General features: G+C 45.5%; 1 protein-coding gene across 1 annotated transcript in view; it reads right to left on the bottom strand.

Annotated features, from left to right (window-relative positions):
• The window catches only part of LOC117466018 (polycystin-1-like protein 1), a gene marked incomplete at its 3' end in the record, with an annotated part of 61,596 nt that overhangs the window by 26,925 nt on the left and 14,332 nt on the right, over positions 1-20,339 (bottom strand). Inside the window, exons 15-27 of the mRNA XM_071206975.1 lie at positions 20,049-20,191; positions 19,650-19,770; positions 18,862-19,042; positions 18,148-18,340; positions 17,767-17,823; positions 17,391-17,678; positions 15,877-16,107; positions 14,087-14,200; positions 12,914-13,059; positions 12,352-12,452; positions 11,681-11,879; positions 10,905-10,988; positions 10,259-10,466 (exon numbers count right to left, since the gene is read on the bottom strand). Of these exons, the coding sequence (XP_071063076.1) occupies positions 10,259-10,466; positions 10,905-10,988; positions 11,681-11,879; positions 12,352-12,452; positions 12,914-13,059; positions 14,087-14,200; positions 15,877-16,107; positions 17,391-17,678; positions 17,767-17,823; positions 18,148-18,340; positions 18,862-19,042; positions 19,650-19,770; positions 20,049-20,191 (2,066 nt within the window). The remainder of the gene's footprint in view (positions 1-10,258; positions 10,467-10,904; positions 10,989-11,680; positions 11,880-12,351; positions 12,453-12,913; positions 13,060-14,086; positions 14,201-15,876; positions 16,108-17,390; positions 17,679-17,766; positions 17,824-18,147; positions 18,341-18,861; positions 19,043-19,649; positions 19,771-20,048; positions 20,192-20,339) is intronic.

The following is a 20,339-nucleotide window of genomic DNA, read 5'->3' on the forward strand; positions in this document are numbered from 1 at the left end:
CACTGCTAAGGACAATATAAATACTCCACAAATGTTGCTAAACCAAAGGGAGGCTATCAATGACTACTTGGATCCAACAACACGGCCTAATGAGAACATTTCACCTTGGTTCCTTTCCTCAGAGCCTTAAAAACTCCACTTTGAAAACACAAATGAATTATGGAGATAGCTTGAACGCAAGTGAAGATCAACACAACATGCTGGGCATTATGAGAAAATGAAATAACCACACTGTTAATACAACAGCCTTTCATCCTTGCCAAAGAGAGAGATTCTAGTTTTTGATGGCGACCCATTAAAATATCACGCTTTTGAGAATGGTGTTGAGAAAAACACAAACAGCTCCAGTGACCGACTCTATTTTCTGGAGAAGTACACTCAGGGTCATCCCAAAGGACTTGTTGGAAGCTGCCAGCACATGGATCCAGAGAGGGGATACGTCGAGGCTAAAGCAGTTGGAAATGAGCAGAAAGTGGCATCTGCTTATTTGCAAAAGGCTCTTTCATGGCCTCCTATAAGAACAGACGATGTTAAGGCTCTGCAGGACTACAGCTTCTTCCTTCGAGCGTGTGCAAACGCAATGAAAGAGGTGCAGTATTTGCATGAGCTTGACATGGCTGTGAATATGATGATCGTAATAAGAAAGTTACCTTACCATTTCAGAGACAAGTGGAGAACGTTGGCCTGTGAGCTGCGGGAGAGGAACAGCCGCAGAGCAACATGCTTTGACATCACACACTTCATTGAGAGACAAGTTAAAATCTTAACCGACCCAGTATTTGGAAACATTCAAGATGCTCCCTTCATAACACAAAATACTACTTTAAACAGATCACAGCCTCGCTCACATTTCGTAGGAACTAGCTTTGCCACCACTGTAGCCCTTGTAGAAAATGAAACCCAGACAGATACTGAATGGAAGGAACACATTCTGACAAGATGGAGGACATGTCTGTGCTGCGGAGGAGGTCACTCCTTGGACTCGTGCCATCAGCTTGAAAAGGGAACACACAAAGAGAAGATAGGCTTCCTGATGGAGAAAGGTGTCTGTTTGTGCGTGGGGCACATTGGAAGAAATTGCAATAAACTAATTTCCTGTTCAAAATGTGGCTTCAAACATCCAACCATACTTCACATCCCTTCCAATGAAGCAAGACACAATGCTACTCAAGCCAAGAATACATCGGAGCTATCGGTGGACAGTGCACTGGATTCAAGTGGCCTTACAGGGGCTGGTGATGACAATTGTAAACTTCCCATAGTTCCAGTGCAAGTCAAGTCAACGAAGGGCAGCAAGATTGTCACCACCTATGCTTTCTTGGACCCAGGAAGTACAGCAGTGTTTTGTACAGAGGATCTGATGCACGAGCTCGGCCTAACTGGAAAGAAGGCGCCGATTAGTTTACGAAACCATGGGCCAAGAGAGGGTCGTAAATAGCCATATTGTGTTCGGACTAGAAGTGGCTGGCTTACACCCAAGAGTGCATGCCTGCCAGCAGTGGGAACATTCCTAGACAAGCAGACCTACAGAGATGGCCTCATCAGAAAAATGTTAATTTGCCTGAAATAAATGCAGGGATTGGGCTGTTGATAGGAACCAATGTTGCTAAGGCCTTGGAACCATTGGAAGTCATACGCAGTGTGGATGATGGACCCTATGCAAGCAGGACAATCCTGGGCTGGACAGTGAATGGAAATGCAATGGATTTGAACAAAGTATCTGAACAGAATCTCAGTTGTGAATTTGGATGGACCTTGGCAACAGCAGTGCGGCGCAGACTTCCCTGAATGCAGATTGGAGGAACAAGCTGGAATGTCAAGAGAGGATCTCAAGTTTAAGAGGTTTGCGAAGAGTGTTTTTTCAGCAAGAGTCGAAGAAGTGTAAAAAGAAAAGTTTTAAAGATGAGAAGAAGCCTCATCTCAAATCCCAACAAAAGCCCTCTCCTTCAACGGCTGCTCAGAAAGGCGTTCCCGCTGCAAACAAAGAAATGGAGAACAGGATGAAGTGGACCAACGTGCTCTACAAGGCCGAAGGACTCGGAGTCAAAGACGACGAGGACATGCTGAGCTCCTCTTTAAAGGAGTGGGGCGATCAAAGCGAGAATATCGTGGAAAATATGCAGGAAGAGACGGAAGAACAGCCGACATCAGTGACATCTTTTCCACAGTATTGACTCTTTTCGACTGACAGAACACAAGGATTATCTCTGTCTGAGCCAAGGTACCTTTTGGCCTAACTAACTTGTGACTCGTACACAGAAAAGAAGGAAAACTACACATACATGAACTGTAACTGCATGGACTTGATTACTAAGCTATAATCGTCACATGTCTCCCATTTGAATAATGTTAGTAATTATTATGTATACTATCCTAATAATTAGAGGCTGGTGTGTAGGAGCCATGATCACTGTTGATTGGTTGGCTTGGGTCACATGGGTATGGGTGGCACTCATTATAATCCTGTTCACCTGCGTGAGGTGTGGGTGTGTGGAAGAGAGGGTGACACAGGGCTGTTGTACTTTTTTGTTGACCGCAAGATTTACGATTGCTTTGATTATTATAACAATGTATGATCACCGAGTTTTTTGTGATTAAATTACAATACTATCAAACAGAGCTTTTGATCTCAGCAAGTACCTTTTTTTAGCGTGTCATACAACTTCAAACAGGCCCGGCCTCAGCGACTTTGTTTCCTGCTGTCGCTACACTATCAGAGAAACACTTTAGCAGTATGTTGTTGTCCAAACCCCCTAAACCGAGACCAAGTCAAGACCAAAGAGCCCTCTAAGTCTGTGCCCTGACTACGGAACTGAGATACGATTAACAGCAAACCATAGACACTCCTCACGATGATCTGTACAATCTACATCTACTAGAGGCGCAGCTCGAGTACCAATAACAACAAAGTCACCTGTGACCCACGTGACACCGGCTATATCAGCCGGTATTGTCAGAGGATCTGTTCCCCGAATCTTCTCGCGAGCACACAAGAATTCTGAGTGACAGGGAACTCTGGCGGTCATCCGGGACTCATAGAACCGTAGTTACAGCCGTAACTATCGTTCTATTTCGTCCCTACTGACCGCCAGAGGCGGTGCTTTAGCACTGGATGACCTATACCAACAATGTCATGAAGAATCCAAGCCCTTGCTCACCACTGGAAGCAGCGGAGCTCGGCAAAAGGACCACGCCCAAAGAATGGGGAGTGGCGACATTGACCTGATGACAACTGGAGAATGTGCCAGAAGACGCCCACGACGCCGCGGCGCAGATGGCCTCCAGGGGCACCCCTCTCAGGGCAGCCCAATATGTTGAGATGCTCCTTGTAGAGTGGCATCTCAGCCTGGTGGCAGGGGGCGGCCACTGGCCCCGTAAGCCTGTGAGATGGTATCGACAACCCAGTGGGGAAGCCACTGGTTAGAGGGCCTAACCTCCTTTAGTGCCGCCAGGGCAAACTCAAGAGTTGCTCCTCCTGCCGTATACAGGCAGTAGCCTTGATATACGCCCTTTGGGCACCCCCCGGGCACAGCAACTTCGATGTGCCGTACTCCTGAATGTCAAAGCGTGCCAGCTGGGCAGGCTGATTGAAGTGAGTTTGTGGAAGGACCCCGGGCGGGAATGCCACATTTGCCCAAAGGGCAACGCCTGAGAGTCTCACCTCGGGCATGTATTGTTTATGGAGAGGACATGCAACTCCCCGACTCACTTCCCTGAGACTATGGCAAGCAGAAATGCTGCCTTTGTGGGCAGCCACCTAAGCCCCACCTGGGCCAGGGGCTCGAAGGGAGGAGGTGATAGGGCATCCGGCAGCAAGGGCAGGTCCCAAGCCGGAGCCCTCGGGGTGCAAGGGGGATGCTGCCGTAAAGCCCCTCTCATAAAGAGGGACACCGACCTGTGGCACCCCGCCGTGGCGCCGTCGACCCAAACATGTTGGGCAGAATCGCAGCCACCTAAATTCAGAGTGGAGTGAGAACGTCCACTATCTAGAAGGGACTGTTGTCTAAGCAACAATGTACATGCTGTCCCCAAGGAACACGCACATTCTTGCCCCCCAGTTGGGGTAGAAAGTGCGTGAGTGCAAGCTGCACGGCCCGAAGCTCTAGCACGTTGACCCGGCGCGCACTCTGCTGGGCAGACCACTGACCCTGAACGGTCCTGCCCTGCCGCACTGCACCCCACCCTGAGAGACATGCACCTCTGATGATGGTCTCCTGGCGGGATGGGATGGCGCCCATGGGCACGCCTACCAGAGATAGGCCCTGCCCCTCCAGCGTGACGGAGAGTGGAGCAATGCTGCGACACCCTGACTTCACTGTGCCTGTGCCACTTGGCGTCCAAGTGAAGGCTGTTCAGCCACATCTGCATGGGGCACAACGACAGCGGGCCTAAGGGCCCAGCGGCCCACGTGGAAGTAGGCATCCCTCGGTTGGGAACCACTCCACCTGTGCGTATGCAGTAGTCAGCATATAGAATGGCAGCACCTTCAGGAATCTGTTGATTTCTCTGAGGTCCAAGATCGGGCGAAATCCGCCGACTTTCTTGCTCACGAGAAAGTATGCCGAGTAGAACCCCCTGGCTAAGCAGAGGGTCTTACTGGGTTGATTGCGTCCTTGGACAAAAGGACGGACAACTCTGCCGGATCGCTGACGACTGTCAATTAGACCCAGCCGAAGGCTAGGGGCCGGAGCTGCGGTCCGTACCCCTGGGTTAAGGTGAAAACCACCCAAGGGACGGAAGTACAGACTGCCCAGAAACTGAGCTGCTGCTGGGAAAGCAGCCGCCGACCACCCCCGGGATTTCAGAGCCCAGCCCCCCGGACCCTGGAGCCTCTTGGGGGGTTCCGGTAAGGCTCTGGGGCACGAGGCCGCCTGGAAGGCGGGCGACATGGGGCACGAAAGTCATTGGGAGGCGGTTGAGTGGGCCGCTAAGACCTCTGCAGACCACCCCTGTAATCCAGCGGCTGAGTGCGGCTGCTAGAGCGGCCCCTGGGCCTGCTGGGAGTGGGCACAGGTTTGCGAGGACCCGAGTGCTGCTGCCTGGTCTGCCTAGCTTGGGCGGCACACTCCAGTGCCTCCAGGGCAGCTGATCTAAACAGCTCCCCTGGCTCGCGACGGAGGACTCTCCGTCAACCGGAGGACTCTCCGTCAACCGGAGGAGGTGCGTCAGCCGAAGGAGGGGCGCCAACCGAAGGAGGGGCGCCAACCGAAGGAGGCGCCTCTTGGCCCTTCAGCCCAGGCTGAAGGGCCAAGAGGCGACTTCTTCATGCCCCTATCGGCAGCTAGCCGATCCACTTTAGAGGACAGCCTATTTCTAGTCCTTCTATTGGGGGGAGCACACAAAGCCATCGCTCCCTCAAGTCGCCGGAAACGGCCGAATTGATCTGGAGGAGTACGTGACAAGGAGAGGTGTCTGTTGGCTGCTGCCAGACGTTCCACCTCAGTGATTCGAGCCACTCTGAGCACCCGAGGCATGCAGCTACAGCTCATGCAGGCGTTTACCGTGAGAACCTCCCTCAGATGCTCGAATTTCGTCCCCACTGACCGCCAGAAGCGGCCGAGGCAGGAGGGGTAGCGGTCGTGGCCGTCCTCGGGCTCAAGAGAAACCCTAAAGGCACTACATGAATGAACCATTCTGTAGGTAGCCAGATGCAGCGTAGCCGGGAGCGGGTGCGGGAACACAGCCTTCACCAGCTACCTGCTTAATGGAAAGAGTAGAGCGTTGCTGCTACTCGCCGAACAGAAGAGGGATGTAATTACACCCACGTTACGGCAGAGGGAGCGGGAGCGAGATCACTGCCTTCACCTAGCTGGATTATTAAATAAGGCAGTTTACCAAGAGCGGGGGCGAAAACACTGCCTTCACTGGCTGAGCTAGAGGCGAGTGCCAGATGCAGCGTAACCGGGAGCGGGTGCGGGAACACAGCCTTCACCAGCTACCTGCTTAACGGAACCAGGCAGTTTAGCGTCTACCAGGAGCGGGGGCGAGAACACTGCCTTCACTGGTTAAATTAAGACGAATGCCAGATGCAGCGTAACCGGGAGCGGGTGCGGGAACACAGCCTTCACCAGCTACCTGCTTAACAGAATAAACAAGGCAGTTTAGCGTCTACCAGGAGCGGGGGCGAGAACACTGCCTTCACTGGTTGAGTTAGAGACGAATGCCAGATGCAGCGTAACCGGGAGCGGGTGCGGGAACACAGCCTTCACCAGCTACCTGCTTAACAGAAAAACAAGGCAGTTTAGCGTCTACCAGGAGCGGGGGCGAGAACTGCCTTCACTGGTTGAGTTAGAGACGAATGCCAGATGCAGTGTAACCGGGAGCGGGTGCGGGAACGCAGCCTTCACCGGCTACCTGCTTAACGGAGAAACAAGGTGGTTTGGCGTCTACCAGGAGCGGGGGCGAGAACTGCCTTCACTGGTTGAGTTAGAGACGAATGCCAGATGCAGTGTAACCGGGAGCGGGTGCGGGAACACAGCCTTCACCGGCTACCTGCTTAACGGAAAAACGAGGCCGTTTGGCGTCTACCAGGAGTGGGGGCGAGAACTGCCTTCACTGGTTAAGTTAGAGTCGAACGCCAGATGCAGTGTAACCGGGAGCGGGTGCGGGAACACAGCCGTCACCGGCTACCTGCTGAACGGGAAGAGTAGAGCGGTGCTACTACTCGCCGAACAGAAAAAGGGATGTAGCTACATCCGCATTACCGGTAGAGGGAGCGGGAGCGAGAGCACTGCCTTCACCTATCTGGGTAAAATAAAGAAGCTAACAGTATACGCAAGACGTTAGCCGAGCGGCTGCTGCTAACGATCAAGCGAGATCAAGTCAAATAACACACATGTTTAAGACCAGATAACTAGCTTCTAAAGAATAGAATAGCACAGAGCCGTAGTTACAGCAGTAACCATGGCCAGGGCTCACACGGCATCTAACCGTAGTTACAGTAGTAACTATGGCCAGTACTTACACGGCTTAGAACCGTAGTTACAGTCGTAACTCTGGCCAGTACTTGCACGGCTTGGATACTTACACAGCATAGAGCCGTAGTTACAGTAGTAACTCTGGCCAGTACTTGCACGGCTTGGAACCGTAGTTACAGTAGTAACTATGGCCAGTACTTACATGGTTTAGAACCGTAGTTACAGTAGTAACTATGGCCAGTACTTACACGGCATAGAGCCGTAGTTACGGTATTGCCTATGGCCAGTACGTGCACGGCTTGGAACCGTAGTTACAGTAGTAACTATGGCCAGTACTTACGGCTTAACCCCGTAGTTACAGTATTAACTATGGCCAGTACTTACACAGCTTGGAACCGTAGTTACAGTAGTAATTATGGCCAGTACTTACGGCTTAGAACCTTAGTTACAATAGTAACTGTGGCCGGTGCCTAAAAGTGTCAGCCAACGGCTGCCCACTAGACAATATAATATTGGGAGGATGAAATCCTCCTTAATGGCCATACATGCAGAGCACACGGCACACACAGTGAAGATTGTTCTCTGCATATCGTCCTAGTGCTAGGAGTCTAGTACTAGGAGCAGTAAATACCACGATATAGCGCTACTGCAACCATACCATGCGTTTACCGGGAGCAGCAGCGAGAGCACTGCCCTCACCGGCTGAGTTAAATAATTAAGCTTAACCGTACATGCAAGGTGTTAGCCAAGCGGCTGCTGCTAACAATCAAGCAACCAAGTCAGAACACAATGTTAAGACCAGATAATTAGCTTCTAAGAAGAGAACAGCCCGCATAGAACCGTGTCTGGTTACAGTAGTAACCGAACATGCCGAGCACACAGCACCCGCCGTGAAGATGTTCTCTGCATATCATCCTAGTGCTAGGAGTCTAGTACTAGGAGCAGTAATACTACGAACTAGCGCTACTGCAAACGAACCCTATGCTACAGGGAGCGGGAGCACTGCCCTGAGTTAATAGTTAAGCTCAACAGCAAGGTGTTAGCCAAGCGGCTGCTGCTAACAATCAAGCGACCAAGTCAGAACACAAATGTTAAGACCAGATAATAGCTTCTAGAAAATAGAAAGTGCTTACCTTACTTTCTGCATCTAAACGAAAAACGGGTTTAAAGTATGACACTCTTGGCTTTCCATACTAAATCGAATGAGGGACGCAGCCAAAGCTGGGACTCAAATGCTAATGATAGCTCGGGCACAACGCCACAAGCAGAACTTTCAAAAGAGCATAAGGGCAGCTTTATGGGAGAGGAAGCGGGAACACTGTCGTCACCAGAAAGTCTAAGCCACAACAATAAGACGGTAATCAGGACAACTTGGCTGGGAACGGGTGTGGAAACACAGCCATCACTAGCAACAAGCTGACACAAACCTGTCTGTCGAGGCTCTGCACAGCCGGCGCAGCTCCTGGAGGACGCGTCTAACGACCCGTAGCCCCGACTGTCAGTCGCGAAGCTTCACGCGGCCAGCTGTTTGCAGAGAAATCCCTCAGATCAAACGTTCAAACCTGAACGCTGTAGGCTACGAAAACGTAGCCACGGTACCCTCGTGCAGCGAGAAGATGAAAAGGAACAGATCCTCTGACAATACCGGCTGATATAGCCGGTGTCACGTGGGTCACAGGTGACTTTGTTGTTATTGGTACTCGAGCTGCGCATGCGCGCGATGGACATATCCAGTGCTAAAGCACCGCCTCTGGCGGTCAGTAGGGACGAAATAGAACTTGAGACCAAGACCGATCTGAAAGTCAAAGGCAACTTTATTGTCCATCTCAAAATACACAGAGGAATCAAAATACTGTTTCCTACGGAGCCCTCGGGCCTATGCTACGAACCTGGTTCAACCTAACCTGGATATGTTTGAGTTAGCCGGTTGGCCTAATCCAAAACATACGCGCTCTCTCTAAACTGTACTACGACGCTGGTTATCAAGTGGATTGCTCAAGCCAGCCGTGTCCTATCTAGTTAGGTGCGCGTTCACATGAAAGGGGTGGTATTTGGAGCATTCGACCAATCACAAACATGGAGAAGCGCACTGACAGCACAGCGTCATACTTCCTGAATGAAAAGTGAACTTTAATACTAGTCAAAAATGAAGAAGTTAAACTTTAAACATCCATGACTTAAACACTTGATCCAGGATCAAAGCCTCAGAGCTGCACCTGCAAGGTGAATACAGCTGGCAAAAGAAAAAGTGTTTGAATGCGTACATTAACAGGTTTATGATATCACTGCCCCGTGTAAAACACGATCTGACTTCAATTACATTTGTCTCGAGTGTTTCCTCAACTTATGTGTTGCTTAAAATAATACTTCTGCATACAGTATGTGACACTGTGAGTGTTGCACGGCCAGATACGGCTCAGCTGACTCAGATAAGGAGATATATGATACATTATGAAGTGATATGCCGCGATATAATGTACTCTGATCCGGGTACTTATGTTGTGGCCGATATTTAAGTAAGCTTTCTTAACGCTAATGTTATAATAGTCAGATTGCTCTGAAGATGGAGGTGATATTCTATTCATGTTCACGTTCACACAGTCGGTGATTTTTGCCGGCCGTCTTTCCTGCGACGGCAGTTTTTCTGTATTTCCTTTCTTTTATGAAGTTTTATGAAGTGTGTGCGTGTGCGTGTGCGTGTGCGTGTGTGTGTGTGTGTGTGTGTGTGTGTGTGTGTGTGTGTGTGTGTGTGTGTGTGTGTGTGTGTGTGTGTTTATGATAGTTTCGTGGCCACGCTTTATTTATTTTTCTCTCTATCAACCCTCCAGGGCTCCGTAGTTTCCCACAGTCCCGAGGTATAAAAAAAAAAACACACATTAAAATGCAAGAACACTCAATAATTGACACAAAAACACAAAATAACCGTTTACTTCAAGTAAGCAGGATATATATATAAAACGATGATGTGAGCGCAAAAATGTCCATAGCAGCGTAAAAAGTGACTCGTGCTGGATTTGTTGTATCTGTGTGTGTGGGGGGGAGGGGTGTTAAAGTCCAGGTCCAGTGGGGGCAGGGTGGAGAGGTGAGATAGAGGGGAGAGAAGGGAGGGAGGGGAGAGAGGGCACTACAACACTGCATGCAAGTGTCAATAAACATAAAAGGATGTCAAGTGAACTCTTTTACAGAACAATATTATGCTGAGAAACCAACTATCCATTCAACACTTAAACAGGCACCATTATGTTTTTGGGGGGGTTCCCTCTCCTGTAGTGTCAACGGTCTGCTAAATTCCCTGTGTTCCCTCCAGAAGGAGTTTCTCTCCCACAAAAAAACAACCTTACCTTTGCACTCATACGTGCTGCAGAGCAGAGAGCGGTGTGGATGGTAACAGCGTAGAGGTACGGGTCACACGGGCAGTTGTCGGAGAGGTAGTGGACTCTCCGGTGAGTCTCTGAGGCGACATCAGCTCTGAAACTCAGCAGCAGCGCCGGGACGGAGAGGCTCAAACACAGCAGCAGCACCAGCAGCACCGTCAGGTCTCTGTGCACACTGAGAGGGAGGATGGACTCTTATCTTTACATTCTCATAAAAAAAAAACATCTTTTCATTACTGATTCATTTGCAGATTATTTCCGAATTAAAGCAATTCATCGGTTGGTCGATAAAATATCAGAAAATCCCAAACCGTTTCTCAAAGTCCCAAACTTTTTTTCATGTTATAAAACAGAAGCTGGACATTCACACATTTGAGTCTGAAAACTGGATTTTGCAAATGCCTGCTTCTCAGTCAGTTCATGAAGGCAGAACATCTACAAAACCTACATTTTTTACATTTGAAAACTGATCACCAAAACATGATCGTGCTCTTTCTGTTTCACCGAACCATGCACTCTTTAAGGAACATGTCCATCATAAAAATACAGTTTAACTAAGAGGGATATTTAGTTTTCTCTGGTTGAACACCTGTTCTGAGGAGGGGGGCTTTACCTGAGGAAGGGGTCCAGGTGTGTTGTTTCATGGCTGCTGTGGATCTGCTGCCGCTCCACAGTCAGCGGCCTCAGCTGGTGACAACTGAACGGAAACCACAATATACAGTTATCTGAAGCATGTGTGTGTTTCCCTCCGAAGACTTGACCGATGATTTCGAATTCATTGAAACTCCAGAATCAACTTAAGAGCCACAAAGACACACAAATAACAAATACATTTAGGCTCCATCCGCATTAGAATCACTTGGCATACTACCAAAAGTGAACCGCAAACAGCCAGCAAAGCTACAAAACAATGAATTAGGACACAACCCACATTTTTACATTATAGTTAATAGCAACCTTGTGCCTCTTCGGGGGGTGCTAACACTTTGCTTTCGCTGCCGTTATATGTAAATATTAATTTTCTCTGTCACGTTGTTTGCATAGCAACAACAACTTCTTGTCAACAGCACAAACTCGCCTTTAAAATAAAAGCATGTCCATACAAAATAGGAAGCCAAGCTAAATTACACTTAAGACATAACAACTGCAACAAAAGTAACAAAAACAATGCAATATCCTTTTCAGTTTCACAGAACACAAATTGAAGTGATGTATACATGGTGTGTGTGTGTGTGTGTGTGTGTGTGTGTGTGTGTGTGTGTGTGTGTGTGTGTGTGTGTGTGTGTGTGTGTGTGTGTGTGTGTGTGTGTGTGTGTGTGTGTGTGTGTGTGTGTGTGTGTGTGTGTGTGTGTGTGTGTGTGTGTGTGTGTGTGTGTGTGTCCTCCTTACCGGCAGGTGACGTCAGGAGAGGCGTCTGTTTGCTGAGTCCTGCAGCCGTGGGGTGACCACGCCCCCTGCTGGCCGTCCCAGGACAAACACAGGCTGCTGTCCACCGATAGGCTGTAGCTCACCTGCTCACTCAAGGGGGGGGCACCAGGCCTTTTCCCAAAATCAGCATCCAGCAGGGCCACGTGGCCAACACCTGCAGCTAGAGAGGTTTCTTTTTCAATAACTGCAGCAGGAAATACTTGAGAGATTTTAGTAAATATGAGATTGTTGGATGGATAGTGTAGGAGTGAAGGATGAACTGATATAGAAGAAATATATATTTTTCTTATCTTATAATTAAGTATAGTAGTACTAAGCGCTGAATAATAATGTGAGTTCTCTCTAATATGATCAGAACACATTTTCTATGTTGTCAATTTTAGATTTGTTAGAGTGATACAATAATATGGAAAACTACTTAAATGAAATGCATTGACTACATTTGAAATATTAAGTAAGCATTTCATTTTCAGACATTTTCCACTTTGTTTAATCCTTGTTTAAATTAGACATTCTTTATAAAAAACTGTGGCAATGTTGAGATTCAACGGATGATTTCTCTTTTTTTACTTAAAGGAATAAGTAGTTATTAGGAGGGAGGAGAAGGAGGCGTAAATCTGATGAAGTCTCACCACTGAGGTAAGATGAGGGCAGAGTGAAGTGCGTGACGTTGCTCTTCCAGGAGTGAATCCCCTGCAGATGGTGCATGCTGGGAGTCGGCCTCTCAAACATCCTGCCACAACACAGACTCTAGCCAGTTAATAAAATAATAACGCATTATTTGTGTAGCACTTTTCACACACCAGGTGCAGCTCAAAGGGCTTTAACAACATATGAATTCACTCTTTCATTCTGCACACAGGACAACATGATAACACAGTTCAAGAGGCAGAGAGGTAAAAGGTGTGAAAATACAAATATAATAAATAATGATCCCTCTCGGTAAAATAAAGGAAGACAAAATGTATAAATACAATAAAATATATAAAAATAATTATAATAATACAATTCAAAAAGGGGATGTTGCTACTAAAACCTAAAATAAATAAAAAACCTATAAAACCAATAAAATAAATAAAACAATTTAAAAAAGACAAATTCAAAAAGGGGGGTGATGCTAAAAATATTACGTTTTATTTTTATATTGCTCTGACCATAGATGATAATGATTATAAAACAACAACCCAAGCCTACCTGAAGAGAAGCATGATGGGAAACGGCTTGCTGGGCGGCGTGAACACCACACTCAGCTGGATGGCCTGCTGCAAGTGCTTCTGGGTAAGGTTGAAGCTGTGGTGGTTGACCCGGCTGCGCAGGAGGACGTACTCGCGCTCAGAGCTCTCCTGCAGGACAGAAGTTATCACAGGGTGAATCAGTGGGAAATGGTGCACATATAATCACAATAAGAGACATTTAATTGTGTAAAAGTGACAAACCTTAAAGCTATTTTAAACACTATGATAAAATAAAGAAATATACAAAATAAAATAAATGAAAATGTACTCTGAGGATCAGGAAATATGCAGTATGTCAGAAAGTGAAGTGTTATAAAACAGGTCACAATTGAACAGAGATGTTCAAAAGATCTTGTACTTAAGTAAAAGTAGAAGTACTCAGATCTTGTACTTCTGTAAAAGTAGAAGTACTCAGATCTTGTACTTGAGTAAAAGTAGAAGTACTCAGATCTTGTACTTCTGTAAAAGTAGAAGTACTCAGATCTTGTACTTGAGTAAAAGTAGAAGTACTCAGATCTTGTACTTGAGTAAAAGTAGAAGTACTCAGATCTTGTACTTGAGTAAAAGTAGAAGTACTCAGATCTTGTGCTTGAGTAAAAGTAGAAGTACTCAGATCTTGTACTTGAGTAAAAGTAGAAGTACCAGAGTGTAGGAATACTCTGTTACAGTAAAAGTACTGCATTCAAAATGTTCCTCAAGTAAAATTAGAAAAGTATTATCATCAAAATATAGTGAAAGTAGCGACAGTAAAAGTAGTCGTTGTGCAGATTGGTCCGTTTCAGAATAATATATATGATGTGTTTTATAATGATTGATCATGAAAGTGTTCTCAAAGCTGGTGGAGGTGCAGCTAGTCTGACGTACTTTGTAGACTGCAGGGTAGCTGGTGGATTTACTCCAGGTGGAACTAAAGTCTGATTTAACACTTGATTAGATTTAATCATATCATTTATCATTAATCCAGATCTGTAAAGTAACTAAAGGTATTACATAAATCTAGTGGAGCAAAAGTACAACATTTCCTTCTGAACTGTGTAGTGGAGTAGAAGTACAAAGTAGCTAAATATTGAAAGTAAAGTATCCACAGGCAGAGGATATCAATAATCACGTGAAAGAAGAAATAAGGACATACGTTGTTTGATGGTTGTTTCAGCTGGATGATGATTGGCTCGGTGAGGGAGCGCACTGGGATCTTCCTCCTCGAGCTGCACTGGTTCAGACTCAGCTCCACCACGGGTCCACTCAGCTGCAAACCAGCAGAGGAACATGAGACTGATGCCTTGCTGTTAAAGGTCTCCTATTATACTCTTTTTCATCAATATATCACAGGTCTCAGATATATACAGAGCCTGTCTCTGATTGGCTGAAACACCAAACAGATCATTGCAGCATTACCCATAATCCCCTCTGTTTCAGCCCTGTTTCAAAAGTGCTGATTCTCTGTCTGTTGCTTTAGATGAAGATAAGGAGCCCCTCCCCACGCCCCTCTGAGAGACATTTGGTTACAAAGAACTCAATGGAGCTCTAGAGGAGATTCAGGTGATAAGGTGTGTGGGGGGGGGGGGTACCTTGGTTGCTGATTGGCTAATGGCTACACAAGACAACACATCGTTATGACATCATAACGTGGCCAAAATCTGATCAGCTCATTTTCAGACAGCTTTTTATAGAAATGGATCAAAAAGAGAGAGAATCTTTGTTCCTGAAACTTTCAGAGTCTCTTTCCACAGAGGGGACACATGTTGATGTAGAAGAGACATGGAGAAGAGGGGACACATGTTGATGTAGAAGAGACATGTATGAGAGAAGGAGAGGGGACACATGTTGATGTAGAAGAGACATGAAGAAGAGGGGACACATGTTGATGTAGAAGAGACATGAGAAGAGGGGACACATGTTGATGTAGAAGAGACATGGAAGAAGAGGGGACACATGTTGATGTAGAAGAGACATGGAAGAAGAGGGGACACATGTTGATGTAGAAGAGACATGGCAGAAGAGGGGACACATGTTGATGAAGAAGAGAGAACATGAAGAAGAGGGGACACATTATTGATGTAGAAGAGACCATGAAGAATGGAGGGGACACATGTTGATGTAAGAAGAGACATGAAGAAGAGGGGACACATGCTGATGTAAGAAGAGACATGAAGAAGAGGGGACACATATTGATGTAGAAGAGACATGGAGAAGAAGGGGACACATGTTGATGTAGAAGAGACATGAAGAAGAGTGGACACATATTGATGTAGAAGAGACATGAAGAAGAGGGGACACAATGTTGATGTAGAAGAGACATGAAGAAGAGGGGACACATGTTGATGTAGAAGAGACATGAAGAAGAGGGGACACATGTTGATGTGGAAGAGACATGAAGAAGATGGGGACACATGTTGATGTAGAAGAGACATGAAGAAGAGGGGACACATGTTGATGTAGAAGAGACATGAAGAAGAGGGGACACATGTTTGATGTGGAAGAGACATGAAGAAGAGGGGACACATGTTGATGTAGAAGAGACATGAAGAAGAGGGGACACATGTTGATGTGAGAAGAGACATGAAGAAGAGGGGACACATGTTGATGTAGAAGAGACATGAAGAAGAGGGGACACATGTTGATGTAGAAGAGACATGAGAAGAGGGGACACATGTTGATGTAGAAGAGACATGGAGAAGAGGGGACACATGTTGATGTAGAAGAGACATGAAGAAGAGGGGACACATGTTGATGTAGAAGAGACATGAAGAAGAGGGGACACATGTTGATGTAGAAGAGACATGAAGAAGAGGGGACACATGTTGATGTAGAAGAGACATGAGAAAGAGGGGACACATGTTGATGTAGAAGAGACATGGAGAAGTGGATTTTGCATAATAGGTGACCTTTAAATCCTTAAAAGGGACAGCTTGCATGTCTCACCCTCCTGTGACAGGGGTCCCAGGTGAAAGGGCTGTGGCGGAGCTCTGTTAAAGTGCTGAGGACACACCGGGGTCTGCTGCCGTGAACAAGCTGGATCAGGGAGGGGGGCAGGGAGAAGGAGGACGACCCGCTGCTGATCACTGTGGAGCTTCGGTTCTGGTAGGATGAGTATAGGGCTATGAGACCGGTGCTGACTCTGTGCTCCTGGACTTTGTGCATCAAGATGAACTTCTGAATGGAGAGAACGGACAGTAGTGAGATCCATGTGAGGTAACGTGTTCGCTCAAACACTGCAACCACCATTTTGTATTTCATTTCATTTGTATTTGTTTCGTTCATGGTATGCACAACTTAATGTATAACAATTATTTCAAAACATGTCTCTATAATAATAATAATAATAATCTTATATTACCTGCCCCTTTCTCAAAAAATAATAATAAATAGAAATAGATGGTCTGTCCTTCATATTTTCTTATTCACAGCCAATCATAACAGTACCGTAGGAAAATAAGAGAAACACAAAAACGTACAAAAGAATACTTGGTATAAATATTAAGGGAGTTATTTAAGCATTTATGGTTATTCTTAGCATCTATTTATGAACAAACCATTATATTTAAAGGTTGCCGTTTTGTATATTAACATTTTATAGCCTGTAAATATGTGCATTGTCATGCCATTTCATCTTATTGCCTTCTCATTGAAGCGCATTGCTGCTACCTCTACTTTCATCACTGCTTTAAATGATGTGTGTCTACCTCTATCTCTGCAGTGAGAGATGCCAACAATATGTCCTTAAACTTATGTATGATGTCAATAAAGAGATTCTGAAAACATGTCAATAAGACGACTCAATCAAGATGGTGCCCACAAAGACAATACACTCCAGGCTTTAAGACTTTAAGACCACAAACGAAAAGGGGACGTCACAGTGACTCTGACCTCTGATACCAAAAGAGCTTTATTTGATAGCTTTTCCCCCCTACTAAATAATCATTATGTAAAATGCATTGCCTAAAATCTCATCACCATCTCACTCCATCCAATTAATACTTTCATAAATACACTTTTTAACATCTTATTTGAATAATAAATACTAACTGCCTATTCCAGTGATTGACACTCGGCCAATCATACGACATTCAATCAAAGAACTCTTGCAGTGATTGGCTTTCCTTTTGTTACTTTTATATTTATCTTTTTCTTGGCGTCTCCTGGAATTTCGTTATCCTCCTCCAGGATCCATCCCTTTTTCTTTTATATACATTCACATTACAATGTGTACACCTGTATATGTGACATCTATATAGCATGTCTGATCCTCCTCTGCTGCTGTCCCGAGGTTTCTAACATGTGTCCCCGTTAATTGTGGGGTTAGTTTGGGAGTTTTCCCTGCAAGGGTCTAAGGACAGAGGATGTCTTGCGCTGCACACGCTGTAAAAAACCCTGAGACAAAGGTGTCATTTGTGATACTGGGCTGTATAAATAGAATTTGATTGATTTTCTCTCACCAGCATCAGGTCTGAAGCAGCCTGCAGAATATCAGCTACCAGATGCTCCACCTGCTTTGTTGAAATGGATCCTCCTCCACCTCTGGATGCTTCCTCACGTGGGTCTGGATCCAACATGTGTGTAATGTCAGCACGAGTGGAGGATTGCAGGCTGAATGAGAGCAGAGACAGCAGGCTGTGGAGGGTGTTCTGCTCCAGGCGGTACGAGGCTGGACCACCGGACTCTGGAAAGTGCTGCGAGACGTCCTGAACGTGAGCCGCCACTCGTCTAGCACTCGCTATTGTCACCTGAACAGGAATACGTGATGTATGAGAAACAATTTGTAACTTCCATCATCCATCAGTGTGTCAATGAAAGAGACGACCTTCCACCTACCTGACGTGTGACCTCTAAAAGGTTTTTGAGAATGCAGATGTTGTCCTCCATTGATGCCTGAGATTCAGAGGATTACAGGCGAATAAAGTCAGACAATTAAACACCTCCCCTGTAGATTTCACACAATCAGACAATAGGAAATATTATTTTTAAATATGCAAATGATGGATTATCTCATGCAAGCGTTTGGCGAATTAACAAGAAATGTATTTAACTTATTTAAGAACTTTAAGATGATTTAGAAAAATAAATGTTATACCATTTTATATAACAATACAAATGAACCTGTACACAAAATGAAACTCAAGATGCAATGAAATAAATAACCGTTGTTGTATTTTGCCTTTAACTTTAAAGAAAGGCCTGTGTGTGAGTGTGTACCTGTCCATTGCTCTCCAGCTCACACACTGTGTGGATGAGTGTGTTGCGTGTGTGTCTCTGCGTGTGTGTGTTGGCCTCGGTGTGCAGGCTGAGTCGGTTCAGGATGCCCGACAGGAGGCTGACGTGGTTACGAACCTCCAAACTGTTCCCAAGATGCACCAGAGCCGACAGGTTCCTCAGACCCGACCCTGAACTGGAGACAAAGAGATATTTATAAAACAACAGCAACACAAACTGTAGGAATAGTTAGACTGCACCGTGTTCAAATGTTCTGCAAAACTCCAGAGATAAAACAAGAGAGTGAAGTCAAGAGATACCAATTCAAAATTCAAAGCATGTTTTCTAAATGTAATATTCTGCTCCATTACTTTTTTATAGGGGTTAAGCTTTTTCTGCGCTCAAAAAATGTTTACTCTCCTGCTTGCTGGACACAAATGTACATACATATATTTGTTAAAGAAAGTTGATTTGAAAGAACAAAAACATATTTGAATCCGATTAATCAATTAGGGATTTTGTTAGGGTGTCATTCAAAGCCTCATTCATTAAAAACGTAATAGTAGCTTTGATTGTAAAGAAAGAGACACTAGGGACAGCTCTAACTCTAAAGGACATATTTAGAACTGATAAATATCTTATTGGCTAAAGATAGGTTCTGTCGATATGTAGTGCAACATAACCATAATGCTGATGTGATGACATGGTGATTCTTACAGCTCCAGGTCAGGGTCAGGGTGAGAGGAAGAGGAGGAGGAGGAAGAGGAGGAGGAGGAAGAGGAGGAGGAGGAAGAGGAGGCGTCGTCTCTGAAGAAGCTGGGTTGGACTTCCACGGTGACAGGACAGGGTTTAGTGGCCGTCCCATATGAGCTGCTTCTGATCTCTGTGAAAATAGTTACTGCAAGCAAAAATACAAAGCAATTAAGAAGTTTTACTGTCAGGACATCAGAGAGGTTACACACATCCTGTTGCAGACTGAAAACTCACTTGTTAAGACTGCATCTTTGCTAAACAATTATTAAAAACATCTTCTGTACGTATCGCTTACAAAGGATTTGGCTTTAAGTGGAGCTGCTGCAGTAGCATTGAATCTGGCCGGGCATGCACCTGCAGGGTTCTTGCTCTGAGTTTCTTTCTGCATGGTTGTATGCACTTATTGTAAGTCGCTTTGGATAGGCAAGGCAAGGCAAGGCAAGGCAAGGCAAGGCAAGGCAAGGCAAGGCAAGGCAAGGCAAGGCAAGGCAAGGCAAGGCAAGGCAAGGCAAGGCAAGGCAAGGCCATTTATTTGTATAGCACAATTCATACAGTAATGCAATTCAAAGTGCTTTACAGGATCAACCAGAGAAAACACAATACATTGAGAAGAAATACAAAACACACAAAATAATTAATTCAAAGAAAGAAAACCATGTTTAACAGTTAACATGTTTAATATGTCACTAAATGAAATGTAATGTAATGTACTATAAAAGATATCAATCAAAGTACATGTGATCGATTTGTACCTCTGTATTGATCAGCGGGGTCACCAGAGGGCAGGCTGAAGTAGTACTGGAAGTCTCTGCCTGCATAGAGCGTCCTCCGAGGCCCATCTCCTACACTGATGCTGTACTCATACAATAAGTCCTACACACACACACACACACACACATAAACACACACACACACACACACACACACACACACACACACACACACACACAAGTGTAAACAAGTAAGGAACAGCAAAGAAGTCAAAACAGGAGTGATTAAATAGAACTATGCTATAAAGAGATACCTTCTATAAATATGGAGGTTAAACAGGAGTCTAATTTACTTTGCTTTAAAAAAAAATGTGAAAAAAGAGTGATACATTTGTAGTGAGGTGCGTGTTTCTGTGTAAAAAGAGATTAGGCAGGATATACCTGTTTCCCCGAGGTGCAGAAGATGCTGAAGTGTGTGTAGAGCTCCACTCCTCTGATTGGCTGAACCTGGCACGCCACGCCTTTTGGAGCAGGGTTGGTTTTGAAGAACAGCTGAGTCCGGCCAAGTGCACTACTGCGAGATTCTGAGTACGAAAAATAACAATCACACATTTCTATTCAAATCCATCCCTTCAATTTGTATCAAGAAAATAAAAAGATGGGCTAATAACCGACTGATGATGGCAGTGTTGTTTAAAGACAACAATCAGTCATTATGCATTACATTTACAG

This window comes from Pseudochaenichthys georgianus, chromosome 20 (assembly GCF_902827115.2).
Source record: "Pseudochaenichthys georgianus chromosome 20, fPseGeo1.2, whole genome shotgun sequence".
NCBI lineage: Eukaryota > Metazoa > Chordata > Actinopteri > Perciformes > Channichthyidae > Pseudochaenichthys > Pseudochaenichthys georgianus.